Consider the following 25,809-nt stretch of genomic DNA (forward strand, 5'->3'; position numbering starts at 1 on the left):
GGATCACAGCGACCCCATTCGACCCCTCCACAACGACCACACAGGAAGAGAAAGATTATTCAATGAAGACATGTGAGACTGTAACTCTCTGACTGGTGCTATAAAAAATATACAAGCTGTTGAGACATTGGAAAGAATTAAAACCAAGTGATTTAAAATATCCACACAGAGGAAGAGGCAGGCGCTCGTGTGTTCAGTTCAACATCCAAAGTTGTCAGAGTGAAACCAGCCGCAGTGGATCTGCTGTGTGTGTGGATTTCTTTTCTCTGGTTTGAGTTAATAACAGTTCACTGTTCATTAAAATGTCTGAGTGGTCTGCTTTAGACTCTACAAGGGTTTTTCTGCATCTGCAGAAGATGTATGATCCCCATCACTGTGTTATGTTTGGAAGCTTGTTTCTTCTGACAACACTGAATGTTAAAAACTGTAAAATTAACACCTCTGTCTACAGAATAAAGAAATGAATTATTACATCTAGCGCTTTCTGTTATCCTTCTCATTCTCAACGAGGAAGACGCTTTTTTCCGAAACATCTGCAGGTAAATAAAAATCATGAGACAAGAGACAAAATGTTAGCTGTGGGCAACAACAAGTCACTTCTCTTCCAGTTGAAGAGAAGGTGAAGAACAAAGTATGGAGGGAGGCAGGAGGCTGGGTGGAGAAAACACACACAGGAACCAGAATGAGATTTCCACATGGAAACCCTCAGATCATGTATCATCAAAACCATCACTATCATCTTTCTGCTCACTTAGAGACAAAACTATTCCAACACCTTTGGCTTGTTTTTTGAGTTGGATAGAATTTCTGGCGAAATGTCTGACTGGACTCACTCGTTAAAAGCAGAACACAGAATATACATGTCAACACATTGTGATAATCAGCTGAGAGGGATAAACTGAGACTGAAGGGAACATGCTAGCTTAGCTTTAACTGTTTCCTGTCCTCAGTCCACACACGCCACCTAGTATTTGATTTACACATTTCCAAACACTCTGGTTTCTGCGTGTGTCCTCCACCAAGCCCACACTCTCTCCAACATACTTCAACTGCTTTGACTGCAGTTCAGCACCAACTCATAGGACCTTTGACGCCCCCTCATCGTGATCAGGAGGAGGTCAGAGGTCTGTCAGACAACAGACAGAGAGAGGCAGCTGAAACAGGGCGTCTGACAGGTACGGACAGGTGAGAAAAGGTGAATCATGGTTCACATGCACATTTACCCTACTGTTTATTTCATTGGACCATACAGTTGTGCTCATATGTTTACATGCCCTGACAGGGTTAGTGGCTTTTAGCCATTTTTCAGAGAATATGAGTGACAACTTTTCTTCACTCATGGTTAGTGGTTGAGTGAAGCCATTTATTCATAAACAACTGTGTTAACTCTTTGGAAATCAAAGTGACATCTAGGGATGGGTACCTTTCACATTTGAAACTATATGGTACCAATGTCTGGTACCTAGTAATTGGTACCTTTTTTCGGTGCTTTTTAATGTTTATATAGTAAAACGGATCGTTTGCTCAATAATAATATCTCAAGTTTTTTCATTTTTACATATTTATTATTCAATATATACACTTGCGATGCTGTGTTCATGTCCAGCATGGAAAATCACCTACTGTTCCAATCCCTCATAGTCACAAGGATGCATTTAGGTACCTAAACATGGTACGTTTTGATTTTACATGAATCGGTTCTCGGTAGGGCTGAACAATTCATCGTTTTCAGATCGAAATCGCAATTTTAGACAATGCAATTTCGAGATCGCCAAAGCAGCAATTTTTTGCAGCGCCCCTGACTGACTCAGGATCTGTTGTGTCAAGTATTATAAACATTCTGTTTTACAAATTTGTAGACAATCTATATGTTAAAAGTGCTGGTCAGCAGGTCAACAACACAAAGCCTTTGTTTAGGAGTAGAAGTTGATGAAAATAGGTTATTTATCATCTCTATTGATGATTAAAAAATCGTGAATTGCAAAATCTGCCAGAAAAATTAGATATTTTCTTAAAATCGTTCAGCCCAACATGTGAATATCCCAAAGCTTGATTTGAAGAAAATCGTAAATCGAATTGAAATCACAATATCTGCCAGAAAAATCGCAATTCAATCTTTTCTTAAAATCGTTCAGCCCTAGTTCTCGGTACTTTTGACAGAATTCGGTCGGTACCTATAAAAGTACCTGATTCGGTTCCCATGCCCAGTGACATCACCCAAATGACCCTGATCAAAAGTTTACATACCTTGGTGAGTTGCCCTGATGACATACAAGTTGACGCAAACAGGTTTGAATGCGTACTAAAGCCCTGTTTCCACTGCGGATGGGTACCCTTCACATTTGAAATGATACGGTACCAATGCCCGGTGCCTGGCAATTGGTATCAGGACTCAATGGTACTTTTATGAGCGTTTATGTGGTATTGGATATTTTCTTAAATTAATATCTATTACAATTGACACATTTATTTTGAAGTTCATAAACTTGCAATGCTGTGTTCATGACCAGCACAAAAAATTGCCAAGTACCACTACTTCCACGCCCTCACAGTCACAAGGATGCGTTTAGGTACCTAAACATAGTACCGTTTGATTGTACATGAATCGATTCTCTGTACTACGGATAGAATTTTATAGGTACCTATAAAAGTACTGACTTGGTACCCTAGTTTCCACCAAGCGGTTCAGTTTTTCCGTTTCTGTACACATTTTGTGGTGTTTCCTTTGACTTAAACTGGGACAGGTCCCCAAATTACTGACTCGTACCGTTCCCACATTTGGTACCCTTCTGTTTGGGTGCCAGACATACCTGACATATCTGACCCCAGAGGTGGAGCTAGATACACAGCATCCACTGATTGGTCAAAAGAATCATCACCTCCTGTGCAACAGAGCCACATGGAAATCACAAAGAAGATGAATTGCTGGATGCCATCAATTATTGCTCTTTGTTTACTGTGTCGTGTTTTTCTTCTACGTTGGATTTATAAGCAAGGTACACTGTGTCACGTTGCTATGCCGATACAGTTTCATGAAGCTGACGTGGCTATCAGGATCCATGCTGCCTACCAAGAGGGGGCACAGTAAGCTGTGGAAACGCAAACAGGATCAGGCTTTACCGATCCAACCTGTATGTAACTTTACTGATCCATACCAGACTGCTTGGTGGCAGCTTAACCATCTAGAGATAAAGAAAATAAAGAGCCTCGTCCACAACCATCACAAAAGACTTCAATCTGTCACTGATGTTAAACAGGGAGATACAAGGTACTAAGAACTGGGATATGTAAACTTTTGACCTGGGTCATTTGGGTAGTGTTATTATTATCTAAAAAGAAAAAAACACAGTTGTTTTGATCATGAATGGCTTCACCCATGTTTTTGTGTTGTCATTTATATTCTCTGAGAAATGGTTGAGAATTTATTAACTCTGTCAGAGTGTGTAAACCTAAGAGCACATCAGAGCACAACTGTACTTTGGTCAACCAAACAAAGGTACCACACTAGTCTCCATGAGTCCAGTCCAGTCTCTTTGGCTTAAGTCTAGTTTAGTCTCTATCAATTTAGTCCAGTCTGTCAGAAACCAGTCCAGTGTCTGTATGAGTCATGTCAAGTCTTTACAAATCCAGATCAGCCTCTGTGAATCAAGTTAATGTTTGTATGACCCGAGATTCTAATCATGTACTGGTCTAAACATGCACAGTTTATAACAATGTTTATATTCAACTTAGTTTTACAACTAACCCCCAACCCTCCCCTTTTCATACCTACCTGTGTGGCTGCTCGCGCTGCTCTCTGCCTGCAGGGGGCATCAGGAGCTGCTCATACTGTGACACGGTTGCAGAGGCAGTCCTCTGGGGGCAGGGTAAGGTCCAGTGGATGGTTTGAATGAAGCTGATGGAGGGTGGATGATCAGGAAAACTTGGTCCAAAGTGATATGGCCCAGCTGCTAGTTCTGGTCTTAGTCCTGGCCTCTCTGCGGGTCTGGATGTTCTCTGGTTCTTCAAGACGTGGCTTAGTCTAAAACACTGCAGAAAAAGAGAGGTACAAAGCTGAATGTCTGCAAACATGTGTCAAACAGTTACTGTGGGTCCAAAAAAATTTATAAAGTCTGACACAGACTGTGTAATACATGGTTATGATACAGAGTTCTGATGCAGAGATCTGAATAGGGATGTTCGATACCACTTTTTATGCAGACCCATACTCCTACTCGAGTACTCTGTCTTGAGTCTCACTGATACAGAGTACCGATTCTACTAGTACTTTTGATACATAAAATTTCAGTGACAACAGTGAAAGATCATTTTGATCAAAGACAGCACAGTCACTCTGACATTAAGTCCAAATAAAACACAAACAACTCTCTGAGTTTAGAACTTTTTTGATCAAAATTTAAAAAATAATAGGGATGCACCATATTGGATTTTTGCCGATATGCCGATATATCGAAACCCCTTTTGGCCGATACCAATACCGATAATCACAAGTTTGTTTGTTTTTTTCACTGTAAAGAAAGCTAAGTCTATCCTGTACTGGAATTTATATGTTACTCTTATTGTGACGGTCTTATTTGTTTAAGAAACACACATAAAACAAGACAAAAAACATATGATTTTACCATAAATAAGAAAGGTATTATTTTTTCAAACTCAAGACATTCAGTATTGAAATACTGAAAAATAATTTCTTTAGATCACATGAACTTTAAATGTACAATGCATTTTTAAACATAACCAAGTTGTATTTGATTATTTTAGAGCTACTGTAACAACCTGGTGACAGACACAGAGCTCTGCAGTGCAAATAAATGAAGTGCTACATTCTATTTAAGGAGCTTATTTTTCAGATGGAAAATAATATTAATCCTAACTGAATAGCACCTTATCGGCTGTGCCTATCGGCAGAAATTTTCATATCTGCAGATACCGATAAACGTGTTTTTAAGCTTCTATCAGCTGATACCGATATTGTGCCGATAATATCGTGCATCCCTAAAAAATAATAATATTAAATGTGCACAATCAAACTAACAACTGTCAGAGTTCAAGTATCTTTTAAAGTAAACTTAAGTGCAATATCAAAAAGTGTAACTGTTAACTCTTCCTGGTTCATTCATATTGTCTGAAAACGACCTGGCGCACATTTGCAGTTGTGTTGAACCGGTATCTGGCCATCCCTTGTTCTGAAACACACTCGGTCACTAGATTAAAATGCTGAACTCAACCTAGCTTTGTTTGAGTCAGGATGAGATAAAGGGGCGGGGCTTTTAGTATCTTTGCAGACAGCTACAGGGTGACCACCTGTCACTAAAGTCAGTCATGTCTTTATATGGGTAAAACTCATAAGCTTAATAACCTTAAAAACAACAAGGTATGATACATCAGGACTGCACAGTGGCGGTTAGTGCTGCAGCTTCACAGCATGAAGGTCACCAGTTTGAATCCCGGTTCGGGATTCAGGCTCCAGCTTCCTCCCATGGTCCAAAAACACACTCAACAGGTTAATTGGCCACTCTAAATTCCCTTTAGGTGTGAGTGTACGCATAAAAGGGTCTCTGTCTCTGTGTGTCAGATTGACTGGTCATCAGTGCAGGGTGTACCCCACCTCTCGACCTAAGACAGCTGGGATAGGCAGCGAGCCCTGAACAGGACAGTTGGTAGAAGATGGATAGATGGATGATAAAGTTGTATATTAAAGCAAAAAGCAGACCAAGAAAACTATAAACCACTGCAAGAGAGAAAACCACATCATGGACTGAAAGAGGCTGAGGTCGTCCACTTGGAGAGAAACAGATACCAGCATTAGATTAGGGGGGGTGTGAGGATCAGGAAGCCTAGAGGACAGTAAACCAGGATGAGGGGTTCTTCATGCTGTCACACACCTGGGATGCTACCCTTGGATTGTCAAACAACAGAAGGCAGTCATACTGCAGCTACTCAGTGGCTGAGCTACAAGAACTCTCCAACTGTGTTGTTGTTAGTGTTTATCATGATGAATGTTTACACATCTATATTAGCCACAATCTAAACCTTGTCTAAGAGAGAAACCCTGGATCAGAATCAGTCACACCTGGTTCTACAGAGAAACAAACTGTTTTTGTCCTGTTTACAGATCAGACAGTTTCAGCGATCATTGAAGCAGCCAAATATTTCACAGTAAGTTTGAGGTTTTCTCTGATTGGTGTCGCCTGCTGTGATCAGCTGATCGTCTCCTATGTCTTTTAAAACATTGGACAGATCTCATTCTCTTAATGTTTGGAGGAAAGTTACTCATGGGAAGTCATACAATACACACACACACTCACACACACACTGTATGAGGACAGGACAGAAGGTCGGAGAGTGAGTCAGACGATCAGTATGACAGCTGAACTAACCCTCCTCCTCTAAAGAAGAAGAAAAAAATAATCACCTCCAGATGTGTGACTCCCCCCTCCATCCCCCTCCCCACAGTCATGTAAATAGTTTATTCAGCAGCAGAGGTTGGAACATTTACGTGTCTGAATGTGTTTTAATGATGAATCCGTGGGTGTATCCTGATGTTTACATTACCTTAAAACATTATCTTTGTCAATCAAAAATAATCATTACTCTCTATGTGGAGGCTGCAAAGACCCCAGATCAACATAAACTCATTCAGCACCTGCTGATACATCCTGTGACAGTTCATAAATCCAAAGATAATGTACATTATGCTGCCTGTTTGAAACAACTTGTAAAGGTATAAATGCATACATTGAGGAGATACCTTGGTATAGAGAACATCATATTGTTTTAATCACTGTCTTTACATCATTTAACTTAAGAAAATATATCAAACTGTATTTGTTGCTTCTTTTGGTTTATAAAAGTTATGATGACTTACATTGCAGTGTAACTGAATCTTTCTTTAGGTTAGATAGCTTTTCATAATGCATATCACATTGTATCTGTTGTTTCTTCTGTTTCTTTAACTTTGAAGAAAGTACTTCCAACTGTGTATTTTGCTTTTTTGAGTTAGTACTTTTTGATAATGCACTCATGGTGCATCTGTTGCGTTATTTACTTTATGAAAAATTGATAATGTACATCAGAATGTTTATGCTGCTTTCTTGAGTATGTACATCTTTTAAAAAATAAATTATTTATTTTTTAAGTATTCTATTAATTATCTTATATCTTTTGTATAAATTTATCTTACTGTATCTACTACTTACTTTGGCTGAAATAACTTTTGAAATGCATTTCATTCTGTATGATTATTTTTTGGTATTCTGACTTTTGCTTATGTCAATCATGCAGTTTATGTTGCTTAATTATAAAAAATTGAGATAATTTTCGTGATACTAAATTTGTTGCTTTTTTTAGTTTATGAAACATTTAATAATGAACATTGTACTGTAACTAAAACTTTAGTTTCTGTAGTTTTGTATGTATATCATACTGTATCTACTGCTTACTTTAGTTTTGGTTATGTGCAGGGATGGGAATTGAAAACTGGTTCCTGTTGAGAATCGATAAGAAATGTTTCAATCCATCAATATCATTAGCCTTTGTGCTTAACAATTCCCTTATCAATTCTTTACATTGTGCCGGAGCCGCCGGGCCTTACATTGACTAGTCTGCTGCAGCTATCTTAGCTTAGCAGTTATTTAACGTTTCCCAAGAAAACTCTGATTCAGGATTTTCATATTCAGTACATTCCAAATGGTATAAATCACCTTATTTACAAAAAAAAAAAAAAAAAAATAGCGCAAGCTAGATGCTAATGTATATAGGAAACCGCATTGATGTGCTAGCAGTTAGCATACGTCAGTATATCTTCAGCTTCAATATAGAATTTCAGCTTTCATCACAGAAACATATCACATCAAGTCTTTGTAAAAAATACAGAGAATTTCAAATGTCAAAACTAACAGGCAATTGAAAGGCTCATGGTTGACTACCTTACTACGTAAAGCTTCCAAACAACTTAAACCATTGCTATAACCACTTTGAGACACTAGATGGCCTACTTTAATTATTAATTTATTACAACACAGTACATCAATGTCATATTGTGTGCAATTTTTTACTTGTTTCTGTATAATTATGTCCAGAAATATCCAGACTCAGGGACCAATTACATTTCATTCACTTACAGTATAAACTCAATTAAATGTTGTTGACACAGAAAACCTGTAAAGCTACTTTTTGTACCATGAAAATTCACAACAGGAATTGATAAGGGAATCGATAAACAACCAGATCAATAAGCAGAATCGATAAGGGCATCGGTATTGACAAAATCTTATCAATTCCCATCCCTAGTTATGTGCATTAAACTGTATTTTTTATGCTTTTCCTGACTTCATTGGTTTTGATGTTACTGTTTTCTTTAGTTTTACCTTACTCTAAATTATGTACAATCTACCGTACTAACTTCTTTCTGTAAGTTGTACAAATGAAATAACTTGTATCTTACTGCCACTTTATTTGGGAAACATACATTTTATTTGTATATTTCATACTATATCTGCTGCTTATTTTATTTTATATTACTTTCAAAAATATACATCTCACTATATCTGCTGCTTTCTTTTGTTTGTATATCTTCACTCTCCTGGTTTGTTTTGGATTTATAGCCTAAGATAATAATACATATCCATTGTCTCTCTTCATCTCATTGCAGATGTGTTTTGTTTTGAATACGTAAAAAAATCTGACACCAGCCCACATAATAGAGATTATTGTATTAAGTTCTGACTCTAATGAACCATAAAATGCACTAATCCTTCAGTCAGACCAGACCTATATACAGTATGACCCTGCTGTTTTTACTGTCCTCACTTTTCCAATGAGCTGACATGAGAAAGTAAAGTCAGCTGAGAATAATGTGGATCAGTGTTCAAAGACAAGTTTACACATGTTTTTTTCACACTTCCACATTCTTTGGTCAACACTCATTCAATCACTGGCTTCTTTTGTTTTTATTTCAGTCAATTTTGGTATCTCACACCAACATATCACCTTCTGCATTTGTAAAAGTGAAATTAATGAATAAGAAATGAAAAATCAAAACAGTGTTTGAGAAAAGTCCTCAGAGCAACAGATAAACACAGGAACAAAAACCTCTGGGAATAAAATCCATTAGGATTCCAGGGTTTAGAGAAAGTATGTTTTAAATGAACTGGTTTTGACTTTGATTTAAGGTAAATAAAGAAAAAACAAGTCTTTCTTGTTTGTCCTCCACACAAGACTGAACTAGACCCTCTCAGTTTTTAATTTCTCGACACAAACCTGACTTCATCACAGTGATATATTCTTACAAATTGGCTCAAAAGTTAAAAAAGCTCCTACCTGCGCAAAAACCACCAAATTCTTCTCCTTAAACCACAGGACACACACAACGCTGAGTCTGAATTCTCCTAGCATTCAAGCTGACAGTGCAGGTTTGAGGCGACGCACCTCTCTTTCCAGTCACCCCCCGCCCCCCTTCCCTCACTGCAACAGGTGGGGCCGGGAGGGCGAGACAGGTGGATCTGAGCCACTCCTTCATACCTGTGTGCTGGTGTAACTACCTGCGTTTACTCTGCCAACCGTCAAATAAGAAAAAAACACTCAGAGTGCTGCTGAGCTGGGACCAGGTAATGATTTTTATGTTATTACTGCGGCTGCTTCTAAGAAAATCACATCATTATTATTTCTTGTCATGAAAACAGGCAAATAATATATATATAACAATTTATATCGGGTAGAATGCTGTCAGACAATATAAGGAGGATGTTAAATATAATAGACTATGCACAGAATAACAATACAAATCTATTACTCTTGACGCAGAGTGCAGAAAAGGCATTCGACAGAGTACTATGGTCATTCATGTTTGAAATTATAAGGAGCTTTGGATTTCATGGAAAATTTAACAAGTGGCTGAAAGGAATGTATAGAAATCCAATGTCAAGAGTAAAAGTAAACGGCACAATATCTAGAAGATTTCCAGTTTCTAAAGGTACAAGACAAGGAGATCCGCTCTCAGCAGTAATATTTGCCATATGTATAGAAGGTCTAGCAGAAAGCATAAGGAAAAGTAATAACATCAGAGGAATAACGATAAAGGAGGAACAACATAAATTGGCACTATATCACCAATGCAGTCCTTACCAAATTTAACTGAAACAATTTCTGAATATAGCAAACATTCTGGATATAAATTAAATGAGAATAAATGTGTAGCACTAACAATCTGAGAACAGATAGATTTGGAAATTCAGGAAAGATATAAACTGAAATGGGACGTAAAGAAAATCAGATACTTGGGAATATTATTGGAGACATAACAACACTGTACACAGACAACTATCAAGTCCTTGAAAATAAAATAAGAGAAGACCTCAATAGATGGAAAACAACACCAGAATCCTTAATGAGCAGAGTAGAAAGCATTAAAATGATGATCCTTTCACAGTTTTTGTTTTTATTCCAAACCCTACCAATTCCCATTCCATGGGGTAGTTTTAAAAGATGGAACACAATTCTTTTAAACTTTATTTGGAATTACAAAAGCAAACGGAAAAAACTCTGTACACTAACTCAAACAAGAGAAAAGGAGGGCTCAATTTTCCTGATTTAATGACGTATTTCCATGCAACCCAAATAGATGTAATAATGAAATGGATGAATAACTCAGTTCAAACAAAATGGAAAGAAATAGAAAAACAATCAATATTAATATCAATAGGAACATTATCCTATCTGAATCCAAAGGATATTCAAAGTAGGAAATAATAGATGCATAGACAATACCCTTACAAACTGGAAAACAATTAGGAATATGTATAAATGCCATGATAAATGAATTTATTTGAGAGAGATAGCCAGTGATCCAGATTTTTTACCCTATAAAACAGATAAAATATCCCAAGAATGGGCTAGGAAGGGATTACAAATGTACTCACAGATGATTAAAAATAATAAGATAGATCCATTTGAAACTTAATTTAATACATTAATATAAGTAACCACCACTTTTTAAGTACTTCCAAGTTACAAGCTATCTTCTAACACAGCAGAGGAGTCAGGATCAAATAACACATACACTAATGGATTTCTTGAGTAAAAATAGAAATAGTGAAAAGACAAAAATCTTGAAACTCTATAAAATCATGCAAGAAATCAAAATACAAGAAGATAATACTAAAGAAAAATGGGAAAATGAATTATTAGTAAAAATTACAGATGATGACTGGAAAGAAGCATGCAAAAGAATCTTTAAGACAACACAATCTAAGTTTTGTTTTTTAATAGTATTATTTTGGCCACTGTGGATGCTTTTTTTGTTTTGTTTTGTTTTGTTTTGTTTTATTTTGTTTTGTTTTGTTTTGTTTTGTTTTGTTTTGTTTTTTCCTGGAAATGTACTGTAAAGTCCTGCAATAAAGTATCAAAAAAAAAAAAAAAACAGGCAAATAAAAAAGGTGTTATCTCACTGAAACATGCATCAGTAGGAGTTTCTAAAAATGTCATTAAATGTCCACATGATGACACACAGCTGACTCAGGACATACAGTATGAATACCATCAGACTGCAGACAGGGTTACACAGGGCTGTCAGTCAGAGGGCTGTCATCTGAGGTCATTGTCACCCACACACTCACATATTTACAGTGACCGCTTAACCTGAGTCTTTGGTCTGTGAGAGTAAACTGCAGAAAGATCTGTTTGACAGCACAAACCTCTGCACCACCACACAGCCCAGCATGATCCCAGCACACGTCATCACACACACAAAGGTACCGTGAACATCTCATCCTCAACCTCTTCTACAACCTCTTCTTCTTCACTTTCTCCCAACCTGCTCCTCCCCCACTTCTCCTGCACTTCCTCTTTCTCCACCTCCTCCACCAAATTCCTCTTTCTCTTCTTCCCCTCCACTTCTTTATCTTTCTCCTCCATATCCTTCCCCTTCACTATTTCCTCTCCTCCCTCCTCCTGTTTCTCCTCTCTTAAAAAGTCAAACTCAGCAGTTTTCCAACTTACAGGTGGCCTGTTTACCACCTGTAATTCCCCAATCTCAGCTTGTTTCCTACTCTATCCACTGTCCGATCCTCTTGAATTAAAGGCATAACAAGCCTGAAAAAAAACAACTTACAAAAAAAAAAACATTACCAGGAACTCTGTGGTTCCTGTGGTCCATGGTTTATCCACATTTCCAACATGGGCAAGTTAGATGATGTTAATCAGACCAGTAAGGTACGGAGGAAAAAATAAAGGTAATCGCACTACACCACCAGACCAGTAGAGGGTAGTAAGACAAAGATAAAGACCATTTGGTAAAAAATGATCCAGTAGAAAGAGAAAACAGACCAGAATCTTTGTCTGAAACACCTCCATCACTTGGAGGATCTACACATAGCCAGGTGCCAAGGAAACCATACTGTTATATGTTTAGGCCTGTCACCCACGCCAAACCCCAGTTTGACGTCACTAAAATTGGAGTTTTCTGAAAACTCCGGCCAAAGCAAAGATTTTGGAAAACTCCAGTTTCCTGGTTTCGTGTAGACTATTGGAAACATAGTTCTTCATTCTCAAATGACACAGTTAAACGACAGGGGTTCATTCTGATTTGCTTGCATGGGTTTCAAGTTTGAAAAACACTGCCGTGTTTGGGTTTGGCATGCTTTGAGGTGCACTAATCTGTGCACTTGCCCGGTGTGTGAGGACAAAAATGTTGTTTTTAAAAACAGCAAAAACAAAACAAAAAGGGGGGGGGGGGGGTCGTTTTTCAAAATGCACAAGGCTTTAGCCTGTACTGGTTTTGATTGTTATTTATCACCCTGCAGATGGATTTATTGACTAGGGGTGTAACAGTACATGTATCCGTGCCGAACTGCTCCATAAGGCCGTTGGGTTCCGTACAGTGCTGTATTCGAAGGAGTTCAGTAAGGCTGTTTTCGAATTCGCCTACTACATACTGCTTATTAAAGTAGTATGTAGTAGGCACTGCCTACTACATACTACTTTCATAAGCAGTATGTAGTATGACTGTTCAGTTGGGTTAATTTTTGTAGTATGCTACGCTGGTTTTCAGTTCGAAGAAAACGGAAGTTGGCTACGGCCGACTTTTTTTCCCAAAAACACTTTATTGAAAATGTAGAAAATAAACGAACCACGAGTAACTTATCTGCAAATATATTGCCAGAGAGAGCATTTTATATTAACTTTCAGTGATGGAGATGATGAGGATTTAAAGATAAAAAAAGAAATGGCTCTCATATTTATATTCCTCTGCTACTCCGGTTGTTGTTGCTCCGCCCTCTGCCATTTTCACTTCTGATATGGGACCAGGCGCGTTGCATTGTGGGTAACAGTATGCAAAGCAGACTGGTCCGATGCATACTGTGGATTTTTCCCGATTCAGTACGTCATCCGGGTGTTTTTCTCATACTACAACTCTGACATTTGTTCGCATACTGCATACTGCATACTGCATTTTGGTCGAAACAGTAGGCACTGCTAGTATAGTATGCAAATTCGAAAACAGCCTTTGTTTACGTTTGCTGCTGCACATGGCTCTTTATTATTCACCTGAGTACTCGTCTATGATTGGCTGAGCAGGGAAGGCGTTTTAATATTCATGAGGAAAGTGGTCTGTGATTCGTGCTTTGCGATCATGTGCATATCATGTGGACGTGACGTCTCACAGTGAGCCAATCAGAAGATGAATATCAAAGAGCTTCCGTAGCCACAGGAGCTTGTGTCTGAATTGTGCATAATAGCTGCTGCTAACGACCAACCGGAGCTTGAAGAGCCTCCCCCCTCGCTGTTTAATGGCAAGTTTTTGGTTTAATAAACATGCTAAACAAGCAAATGGTTTCGCGTTGTCCCATGCTGTACCGAAAATGTACCGAACCGTGACCTTAAAACCATTTTTGTGTACCATTACACCCCTATCATTGACACATGAACGGGAAAAAGCTGGCGTCAAAGCCATTGCCAGTTAATTACCCTTAAGCATCAGAAGCATGGTGGCTGAAAAACAAACCCATTGATCAACAACTGGCGCAAATTTACAGAGTGTGTCCAAAAAGCCTCTTTACAGTTTAACAAACATTTTTCAAAGTCAATTGATGAAATATCTGGATATCTTTATCAGACTTGCTCGGTGTACTCAGTATTTATCTAAGTTTTAATCATATTATATTTGTGTACTTCAGGTGTTGTGTGGATAAAAGAGTAGGGGTGTTCGATACAACTTTTTATGCAGACCAATACCAGTACGAGTACTCCCTTTTGAGTACTACTTCTCACTAGGGATGGGTACCTTTAACATTTGAAATGATACAGTACGGATGCCCGGTACCTGGCTATCGGTATCGGTACTTAACTGTACCATTTTCCGGTACTTTTTTTGTGTTTATGTGGTAAAAAATATCAATTAAATAAAATTGAATAATAATTTAATTTCAAATTTCTTTATTTTAACAATTTTTTTCTTCTTTTTCAATGTATGTTAAACTTGCAATGCTAGGTTCATGCTCAGCATGGATAATTGCATACTCTTCCACTCCCTCACAGTCACAAGGATAGGTTTAGGTACCTTAACATGGTACCTTTTGATTTTACATGAATCGGTACCAGGTACTTTTGACAAAATTCAGTCGGTACCTATAAAAGTATCTAACTCGGTACCCATCCCTACTACTCACCAATACCAAGTACTGATACTACTAGTACTTTTGATACATAAAATTTAAATCAACAGTGACAGATCATTTTGATCAAAGACAGCACAGCCACTCTGCCATTAAGTACAAATAAAACACAAACAACTCTCGGAGCTTAGAATTTTTGATAAATATATATTTTTTAAATATTAAAAGTGCAAAATAAAACTGTGTTGTGATAAAGACATCATGTATCAGACAAAAATATTGGTGCTACAGCGAAAACATGGCAAGGAATCAAGGACGGTCTTGAGGTGCTTCTTGCAACTTCTGGTTACCATACAGAAGTGTATTGTTAAAAAACTTCAATATCTAGCCCTCATTTTGTTACAATTTCCACATTTGAGTCTGCTCATTAGCTTTTGAAATAATTTTTAAATTGCATAGACTTTATTGACACCCTATAACCCCAGAACTAAATCATGACCCAGTTTCTCAAGTTGAAGCTCCTTGAGCAACATGATGGGAATTCTCCACTTATTGGTCAATGAGGAGTTCTGAGATTTGCATGCCCTTTAGAACAGCACTAAACTATTTTATTACATGTCTTTACAGAAACAGATTGGTTTGTTCCTCTACGCCCCGGGTGTGAGGTGTAACGGTGATCGAGGAGGAGCTGACAGAGTTACGTGCTGGAGCACAGAGAACAGATTGCTGGAGACACTCTCAGTGCGTCATCCTCTCTGCAGAGCCACAGATAGATCAGTGTTTGTCAAACAGTGAGGGGCCAACAGGACAGGTATGCACACCTGGTCAGTGTCACAGTGACTCAGTGGGCTGACGCTCTCAGATGAAATGATCCATTTCTAAATCAGGCTGAGGGAGTCAAACTGAGAAACAATTTCCTTTGAAAGCTTCAATCAGGGCGGTGTGATGTTGGTGTCACTGCAGACTCCAATGATGGATCTTTATTCTTTCTAAAAGCTGAAACTCTCTTGGTCATATCAACAGTGAAGAGACAATCACTGATTTACAATAAAAATTGCTTTCTGGACCTTTAATCTGCGCAACATGTGGATCGTTCACAGAATTTAAGTGAAATGTTGGTGTATTGTTTTCCCCATCACTGTTTCCAACAAGGTAATTTGTCCGTTTTTGACTATAATTTGACAGCCACCCTACCAGTGATACATAATAATCTCAATATTAAGGACTGTGTACTCAAGTAATCCTTACGTGACTCCAAACTGACTCAGCATCTCCTGTGGTCACTGTGACTTGATTCAGACTTGACCACAGAGGTCTCAAGTTTTGCGACTCAGCTCCAGCTCTGCCAATGACAAATACCTCAAACAACCAACGCAATGCTAAAGAACAAACTATCCCTTTGGCACGAGTAACATCCGGTTTCACTCATTTTGAGACATATAGGTCAAAGCGAATGCATGAAAAGTGATGTACGGTGAGCGGGTTGTTGTGGAGGAAGAGTCCCTTCACAACGGCCCATAGAGTCAAAAAGTAAAGGCAGAAAGAAAGACAGAAAGACAGAGAGAGAGGAGTGTTTATATCACAGAGGAGCTCTGACAGGAATTTCCAGGCGGCGAGTCAAACCCAGAGGGCCCCTCGCTCCAATCTGAAACCTCGCTCTCTGTCGGTCCGTCTGTCTGTTTCTCTCTTTCTCTCCTTTTCTCAGACCTCGCAGAGTGAGCTCAGAGTCATCACGAGACAAACCTCTGATTCTGAGAACATATTTAACATTTAGGGCAGTAACAGCACTTTGAGCTCAGAGACAAGCCTCCACTATGATGCTGAGGATCACTGCTCCAATCATCTCAGAGGATTAATACACTTCTTTATCACAGTCTGATGATGAGTGTCTGCAGGGGGTTGTTTTCTTTATCTACACAGAAACAGAGCAAATCTGCTCACAGACTGAAGGAGCCACTCAGCGTCTGGAGGAAACGCTTTCTGCTTTAAAGCAGTATGAAACAAACATATGTTTGGTCAATGTGCACTGTGAAGACAGTAATCAGATTTTATTTGTTTTTAATAAAGAGTCTGCTGATTTGATTATCGCATGTTAGCATCTACTCTCCTTTAGCATACTAGCTTAGCTCTCAGGCTAGGTCCAAAGAGACGAGGAAGAAGGTGTTTGTGTGTGTGTGTGTACAGGTGCCGACTTTTTAACCACAAAAAGTCAGGTATGAGTTTAGTTTAGGGGTGAGAAATGTACCAATTGAAACGGCCCTGCCTCTAGGGTTGGTACTTTCCGGATGTCCAGGAACTTTGAGAGGTGGGGCCTGCAAGCTAAATGTTTCTGATTGGCGGAGCACCCACAGGGTTTTTAATTCTCGCTCTGTCAACAAAAAGATGACATCCAGCTGTGACTGAGTTGGTTTAATAACTTCTAGACAATTGTCTGAGACTGATGCATTGCGCTATAAGTAGTACATCAACAGGGTTGTTTAAAGAAAAAAAAACAGGTTTGTCCCTGATGTCTTCTTGCTTTAGAAGACACAGTGTTCCAGGTGCCGATGCTGCCTTTGACCAGCAAGGCTTTGCCACTCATGTTTGTGTTTTTGTGATACCCCCTTTTCTAGTGGGTGCTAGTTTTGGACCAGTACTTGACTGAGCGCTGGTTCTTTGTGTTTCCACTTACAGAGAACTGGCTCCAGGTGCTTAAAACTAGCAATAGAGGGATATGGATTTTTCCGGGCTGATACTGATACCTATTATTTGTAGTAAAGGAGGCCGATAACCGATATTTGATGCCGATATTAATTTGCAGTCAAAGTGCAAATATTGGTGTCAAAATTTTGAACATTACAAACTCCAACACTTAACTTCAGTCAAATACCTTTGGTTTATTAAACACCTCCCCGGCTTAGCAGCATGTTTTATAAAGTTAAATGAAAACACTGAATAATAAAAAAATAAAGTTTTCTACAGTAAATAAAGTTTTCCAACATTTTAATGTTACTGCAATAACTGAGATAACTGCACTGCTGATTGGCTGTTTCCCAAGCCATGGCTCTGCTTGTAACCAATCAGATGGTTCTGTGGGTGGGACAGTGCTGGGGACTGAGTTGTGACTGTAGACAGTGAAGCGGCTGCATTATAGCTGCAACAATGCAGTTTTAAATTTATTGGCTGTCCGATTAAGTAAAAGGCCGAAGCCGATGTGCCTCAAAATGCAAAATATCGGCCCGGCCGATAATCAGTCTATCCCTACTCAAAACTGGTGCTTAGCAAGCACCAACATTCAACTGGGCCAGAGCTGAGTATCGACTACATCAGGGGCCGGGGGCGGGGCTACAGTGACCAACGAGCAGCGATGAAAAACAATCATTTTTAAAAATAGAGAGTTGCCAAACTCTCTGTATCATGCATGGCAGAGTTTTGCCTCGATGTGTTTACACACACACACACACATACACACACACACACACACACACACACACACACACACACACAAGATCACACTGTGTAGCAGACAGTCGGGAAAAATAATGTCACAACCACCACAAGAAACGCAGATTAACAAAACAAAATTTCTCTCCTTTTTTATAAATGCCCCAAGTGCCATCTTTGTTGCCTCCCCCTGCCCTCTGTACTGATGTAAAAAACGGTGACTCAATGATGTGGCTCCAACTTGGCTTCTTGATGATGGAAAACCAAACTGGTTCTCAGGAAAAACATGATTAGAACCAACTAAGCAATAGCATTACACCGAACAAGCACTGGTGAAAAGGTGGTACAGGTGTCAGGAAATGTATCCGCAGCACAAGATAGCACAATCAAAACTAGCAGAGGCTGGATATGCTCCATGCTCACAGGCTAACTGCCGAACTTAAGCAGACAGGTCTTTATAGCGTCATCTTCACTGAGCAGACTTCATTGTCTTACTGCCCTCTAATGGTCTACCCAGGTCATCAGCCCATAGTGACAATGGAGACAGACAATGGACCACAGCTGCTTTGTAGTTCCTGGGAATGTTTTACCAGGAACTAAAAGTTCCTGAACCTCCTTGTCAAAAGGCACCTTTTATGTGTGTGAGTTTGAGCCATCAACATGATTTGTCTCTATTCTTAATGGCTCCCTTACCAAGCTATCCACTTAGTCCTGCTAGCCTTGCAACAAAATAAACCAGCAATAAAGCAAGACTCACCATTTAACAGGATCAGTTTTTCAACAGGAACACTGATCAAGCATCCCAGCTAAGCAGTGAGAGTATGTTTGTCCTGTCCATGTTAGCATTAGCATAAAGCCAGCAGGCTGTGGTGAGGCCACAGGAATGGATAAAGGAATGGATGGATTAGCAGGAGTAATGGCATTGGTATGAACTAATCCTGAACTATGACTAATGTGTGAGTGTTGATACAGTCAGTGTTTTTAACATTACCAAAATGAATCTTCATCACCTGATAAGCTTAATTTAGCTTTCATTAGAATTATTTTTTAAACATCTGGTTGGTGGTTGACATTTTAATGCTTTAAATGGACCTTAAGGGGAATACACAGATCAGATACGGATATGTGCATTTATCTGACTTACCTAATGATCGAATGTTCTCACTTTAGCTTTTCAGCACCAGAAATTCTCACTTGTTCAACTGATTAGTAATATTTATAACATAATGCTATAATGCTACCAGGAGGACAGATGACCAGACTCATAGAGTGGTACATTTTTTTCCTTAATCAAAAAATGGGGATTGAGCTGTTTGTAGGTTTTGTCTGGTTCAACTGGCGTATAACCACTTGACAAAGCCAAATGGACATTAACATGTAAGGCGAGCTAACAGCTAATGCTACTGACTACTGTTACTGGACATAGTTTTGGGAACTTAATTGACTCCTGGATCCTTTGTTAAGTGATGATAAATGTATTGTCTTCAGTTTTAATCATTCTCTGAATGTCTTACCTTTAGATCAGTCTTATTTAAATTTTTCATCTACGTTGAAAAGCGACAAGGGAAAATCAGACTCCTCCTGTCTTCTCTAATATGGGCTGAGTATCAGAATAAAAAGTGTCTTACACTGATAACGGTAGTCAGAAATCTTAATTTTGAAAAAAAGACATCAAATTCTTCTACTTTGAAAAAAAAAAAAAATTTTGAACAAAAAACGTTTTAAGATCTGAATAGTCCTATTTTTATTTGCTGTTTTTGACTGCCTATGCCTAACTTTTTTGTTGTTGTTGTTTAAAAAAATTAACAAACAAAAAAAGCTCTGACTGACTAAAAAATCCTCCAAGAGCTCTACAGCAAACATCCATAGATTCAAATATTCATTTAGAGCCGACAGACTGAACTTAGACACACACCCATTGAACCTACAGACTGTTGTATACATGACCCACGTCGCCACCACAATACAGAAAGCTTGAACAGAGACGGAGCAGCTTCTTTTTTCATTACAAACAATAGGTTGACTATTCAAAAGCAGAAATGTTTAAAACTGAAAGATAATTATTCAATGTAGTTGCTCAGAAAGACTCGTCTCACACCACCACAGAGGATATAGCTCTGCAGGGGGCGACTTAAAAAGCCAATGAGAAAACAGTCAACATGTCAGCTGGTTTATTCCCTGAGTAAACTTATCTTCCTTAAGAAAACACGAACTAAGTCAGTGCTTCTCAATTTTTTTTTCCGTGATGTACCCCCTGTGAAATGTTTTTTTTTCTGCCAGGTACCCCCTAGCATGCGCGACACAGTTTTGGCTGAAAAAAGGCGTTAAATACAGCGCTGTACTATTAGTGCAATTACTGTCCGATTTATCAAATATTCTTTATTAACAACAACTTAGTTAACACTGAAAATTGTGACCAGATAGGCACAAAACATTATAGATACATCACTATGGAATAAAAATAACTGAAGATGTATAGTAAGAAAAGATTTGTGCACATAGAAACAGTTGTCAACTCAAAGTGCCCTCTTCTGGCATCAAAATAAAGGGACCTTCTCAAACTAAAAGTATTAACTTAACAATTAAAAAATAAACAATAAATAAATCATATATATATATATATATATATATATATATATATATATATATATATATATATATATATATATATATATATATATATATATATATATATATATATATATATATATATATATGCAGCTGAAGATGTGCTGGCTTCATGCTACTGTTGATTCATTTCTCCCCACAGAACAGCCAGAGCCTTAAGCAGGATCTCAACTTCTGGAAGTAAATCCCATTAAGCACATTTTTCTAAATACTAACAAAAATCTGCCTGTTCTGGTTTTGCCTTCTTTAGTGCATGTCCTCCATGGTTTTAGCCGCATTCCTGGTATGAGGGAGGTATGAAGGAATCGAATTCCCCATGGGGTATAATATTCAGTTTATGAACTTAAACTTAAATCAGATTAAAACATTGATTGAATAATAGTGTTTAATGAATTTGCTTGGTTGCTTTTTTTTTTTTAATACATATTTTCAAACTTGTGTATCTCTTGGAGCGCCTTAGCATACCCCCCTGGTGTTCATGCACCCCCATTTGAGAACCCCTGGCCTAAATATCTAGTTTTAAGTCTTTCTCAATACAGCATGGTGTTCATTGAAATGGTCCTGTATGGTTTGGTTCAGTTGTTTTAATTTCTTTATTGAAGAGTGCAAATTTATGAGAAGATACATTTCAGTCCTCTTAATATTCAATGTTCCAACATAGTGAAGAAGATATAAAAAAGAAATGTTGGTATTCCCACTCCTCACTGTTTTTTCTTATTTATTAATTTTTCTCCAGGTCAACCCCCCATGAACCATGTAGGAGCCACACTTCTACTTAAAAATAAATAAGTACAATAAATAAATTTAAAACAAACTGAATTTAAAAATGAATAAAATAAACAAATAGATAAAAGGAAAGGAAAAAAAAGAAAAATAAATAAATAAAAATTGGAGGAGTAACAAAAGAGAGTGCTAGTTTTTGTTCAGTCTTTTGGTAAAGTCTTTAGTGAGTTGAAATATGTCAGGAAAGGTCGCCATTTTTCAAAAAACATCTCTGAATTTCCCTTCAGCTCCTCTCTTATCTTCTCTAGCTTCAGGAAAAACATTACATCTTGAAGCCACTGAGAGATCAATGGGACCTTTTTAGACTTCCAATGCAACAAAAGTCTTCGTCTTGCTAACAATGACGTAAAGGCTAAAACTGTCAGCTGGTGAGAGGTAAATTGGTTATGTTCTTGAGGTGTACCAAATATTGCTATAAAGGGACAGTTTTTAATGATCATGCCTAAAACTTTGGACAGAAATCCAAAATAATTCTGCCTGAAGATTTTTAGCTTTGAACACTGATAAAAAATGTGGCTTAAGTTGCATGGAGATAAGTAGCATCTGTCACACCTGTCTTCTACAGTAGAAAACATTTCAGCTAATCTAGTTTTAGAAAAATGAACCCTATTTAGAACTTTGTATTGTACTAGCCCAAGTCGAGCACATATTTTGGTGTTATGGGTTCTTTTAACAGCCCTTTGCCAGCAGTGCTCAGTAAAGGTAATACCTAGTTCTCGTTCCCACACCTCTTGTACTCTTTTACTAGAGGTTTGGTTCAGTTTTGAGCAGTAAACCCTGATCATGCTTACATTTCCACAGCAAAGTATGAGAACCCTTTGGTGCTCCGGCAGGAAGCGTGTGATAAGTCCAGAACTGCTTGGGACCATTACAAGCTGTGTTAACACTCGGGCTCATTTTGGCGTGCATGTTAAAAGCTCACACTATTTATTTTGCCTGCCACACCAAAAATCAAGAGAATAGAGGGAATTTTTTTTTTCTGGAAGCCAAGCGCAGATCACGTCCAAAACACACAGAAACATGATCCACTGTGGTCTGTATTGTATTGTATCATATCAGCTAAATTAATGTCAAAAGCATGAAAAATAAAGCATAAAAGCATTTCCAGAATTCTTTCCAAAGAAAATAACCCATTTGTTTTTTCTGTTCTGTGGAGAGACCTCCCCTTGTTATCAAACCAGTTTTAATCTTTAAGATATGCCCTAGACTGCTTGCTGAAAGAAGTAACTTCCTCTGGAGAAAGAGGAGTCATGAATCACGTTGGTTGTGAGTAAACTGTATTGATTACTCAATAACATCAGGTTACAGGGTTAATTCAGTCTTTTGTGCTCTCTTTTTGCCTTTGTATCTATCCCCTTGCCCCGCTGACTGCACAGCTGGCATCTGTGGTAAGTGTCTGTTTTTAAAACAAGATTTCTTCATGATAAGATCATCCTCTGACAGTATGGCACAGCAAAAAAAAAAAAAACAATTTTCTACACTAATTTATTACTACCCGTGGCCAATCACACTTCTTTTACAATGCAAACACTCTAAATATCACTTAATGGTTCTGCAGATTTAAACCGTTTCAGTACACACTTTAGCAAAAATTAACAGACCGATCCACAGGTCAAAGGGCACCTGCTGCAGTGGCCTGTGTGCTGCATTCACAGGCCCAAGCAGAATGCAAGAGTTCAGAGCTTCGTATCCAGGTTGTTAGATTACCTCTTGATACTGTTTCAGTGTAAACAGTGTGATAAACTCTGAGATTAAGCAGATTACAGTGAGCACATTAACATTCTCGGAGAAAGCTGCAGTTTGCATCAGCAGTGACCAAACACAACAACAGAATGTTTCCCATGTCAACCCCCCCTTACAAACACACTCATGTAAGGCCCCCAGCTGGGGAAGAGATGAAGAATTAATGCAGAAAACAGGAGGAGTGTAGATCACATCACCAGTCTGCAGAATAACGATGAAGGTTTGCACTAAATTCCTAGCAGCAACCTCTGAGTCTCAACTTTCATCACTACAACTACACACCGAAACGTCATGTTCGTGATGCCTTCACGGTACAGAGAAAATGACTCTAACAGATCTGGATCAGTTTCACTGTCACATCCGTTTGATGCCTTCAAAGCCGAAACTCATGAACACGTTACAGTTTCAGACAAAATCTGATTATCCCTACAGCTTTACTTTACTACTACTCAACGCAGTTTTCCCTCTAAGTTTAGCATCATGAACACACCACGGTTTGACACTCTAGCTGTAATACATCATACAGTGCCCATGCTAATGTCAGTTATCTCAGTTTTACCTCAGTGCAGAGCTCCTCCTGGTCCTCTGCTTCTCTCTGCTTAGCAAAACATCATTTCTCGGGTTTTTCTCGGGTTTTCTGCGAATCTGAAGCGGCTTTGAGGAGCCGAAAAACTCCTCAAACTTTACAGTAACAGTTAGGAAACCCCGTGACGCCGCTCGCTCCTCGTCCACCCCGCAGGTTTTAGTCCTTTCCCCGGGAACAGGAGCTCATACTCAGCCTCAAAGTCTCCTTCTCTTCCCGTTAGTTTCATGTTTAATCGTAAGAAAAGAAGCGGTAGGAGAGCAGAGGCAGGAAGTTGTCCCCCCCGCCTGGCCTGCAGTATGAGAGGAATGTCCCTCCTTCCCAGCCCCCTCTCCTCCTCCTCCTCCTACTCATGGAAACTGGGGGAAAAGGGTTTTTGGAGCAAGGAAATCCCTCCTCCTCCACTTTTTTTTTTTTTTTTTTTTTTTTTTTTACTGCCCCAAAGTATGTTTTCATTAAATAAATTAGACTTTTATCTAACAAAAGTATGTCAGAGCTTCACTGAGGCTTTCTGATTCAACTCTTGAAGTTTCATCAAATCAAGCCTCAATCTGCGGTTTGTTCCCAAAATAAAACACTGTTCTCTGTGGTCTAACTGAAGTTTAATCGATCCGAGACCCTCCTGGAAACTTAAACTTTGAACTTGTTTCATGGAGTTGTTAGCACAACGCATTTCTCACAGAACCTGAGTTCACCCAGTTTCAAGGATGATAATCCCAGGATTAATGCCCACCTTCCTAACCTGTGACAGAGAGAAGGATGAAACGGGAATAAGAAAAAGGAGAAAAGAAGAAAAATAACAAAGAGGCTTTTGTGAATCTGAGCTCTGTTACTGATGATGCCTTCAAGTGCTGACGGAAATAGTCGGAATATAGAGACACACACGTGCCATAGATCGAAAGCGGCTTCAGCTAACAAAAAAGTGCAAGGTAATCAAGGAACCTGACGGCGAACAGTGTATAAAATAACAATAATACCGTAATATAATGTAAAGTAACAAAAAATGTAGAACACTCTTTGATGGCATGATGTAAGATTATCAGAATAAACAATATATTATTTTAGACCATGATAGTAACAATAATATAAAGTTAACGACACAATACAAATAATGTATTTTTATTACAAAAACAGAATTCCTATTATTAAAGTTAGAATAGAATTGAATTAAATTGAATTGAACTGAATATAACAAAATTGAAATGCCTTTTGTTATAAGTTACTTAACAATGATGTGGTCACAGAGGGGTTTCTTCAAGGTAACAAATAAAAAGCAAGACCTACCTTTCTAAATAAAGGTGAAATAAATAAAAATATAATAACAACAACAATAACAACAATAATAATAATAATAAAAATAATAATAATAATATAAATAAAAAGAATACGCAAAATAAAGGAAAAAAATGGAAATTACATAATTAAAAGTTGACAGTATGATCAACTTGGTGTAAATTATGAGATGAAAAGATGAAATTATGGGATACTAATTTATAATCAAGAAGTCCTGTGGTCTAGCCTTAATATTTCAACAAAAAATAGCTTGTCTAAAACCATGACTTAAATATTTCTGTTTGTAATAAATGTATACAATCAGGGCAAATCCCTCTTTAATGTGTCACCTGGCCGTATCGGGCTTCCATATACCATACACACGCTGTCATTTTCACTTTATCTGTCGTGCTGTTTCACAAAAACATTGGGCAGTATCTGCTGTACCATAGAAAAAAGAAATACATCCGTCAGGTATGAGCACTTTTTGTTTTTAGAGATTTATCAACTAGTTTCAGCTCAAATTTTTTTTATGCGAATCCAAAACAGCTGTCTTAGATTTATTTTCCCATGCTAACGGTATCAGTTTGGCTAACAGGTTGTTCGCGCATTTTAGACTTTTTTATTGAGTGTTGCGCGAATTATTGTGTGAAATTTAAACCCTGTCGTGCTATGTTAGGGTTAAGTAAGATTTACGCTTAAATTTAATTTTGACTGTATTTTGGATTGACATCAGGCAAGTTAGCCATTAGCCGTTAGCTGCCA

At 38.2% G+C, this 25,809-nt stretch overlaps 1 protein-coding gene across 2 annotated transcripts in view; it reads right to left on the reverse strand.

Annotated features, from left to right (window-relative positions):
- amot (angiomotin) overlaps positions 1-24,082 on the reverse strand; it is a 49,170-nt gene extending 25,088 nt beyond the window's left edge. Inside the window, exons 1-3 of one of the 2 annotated variants that reach the window (XM_074672531.1) lie at positions 23,749-24,082; positions 3,773-4,029; positions 473-533 (exon numbers count right to left, since the gene is read on the reverse strand). In XM_074672531.1, coding sequence (XP_074528632.1) covers positions 473-533 — 61 coding nt within the window. In that variant the 5' untranslated portion in view covers positions 3,773-4,029; positions 23,749-24,082. The remainder of the gene's footprint in view (positions 1-472; positions 534-3,772; positions 4,030-23,748) is intronic. The other variant, XM_074672532.1, reaches the window with a different exon arrangement.
- Between the last annotated feature and the right edge of the window lie 1,727 nt (positions 24,083-25,809).

Source organism: Halichoeres trimaculatus, unplaced genomic scaffold (assembly GCF_033239565.1).
Source record: "Halichoeres trimaculatus isolate MK-OKI-2021-1 unplaced genomic scaffold, fHalTri1.1 fHalTri1_scaffold_6, whole genome shotgun sequence".
Classification (NCBI taxonomy): domain Eukaryota; kingdom Metazoa; phylum Chordata; class Actinopteri; order Labriformes; family Labridae; genus Halichoeres; species Halichoeres trimaculatus.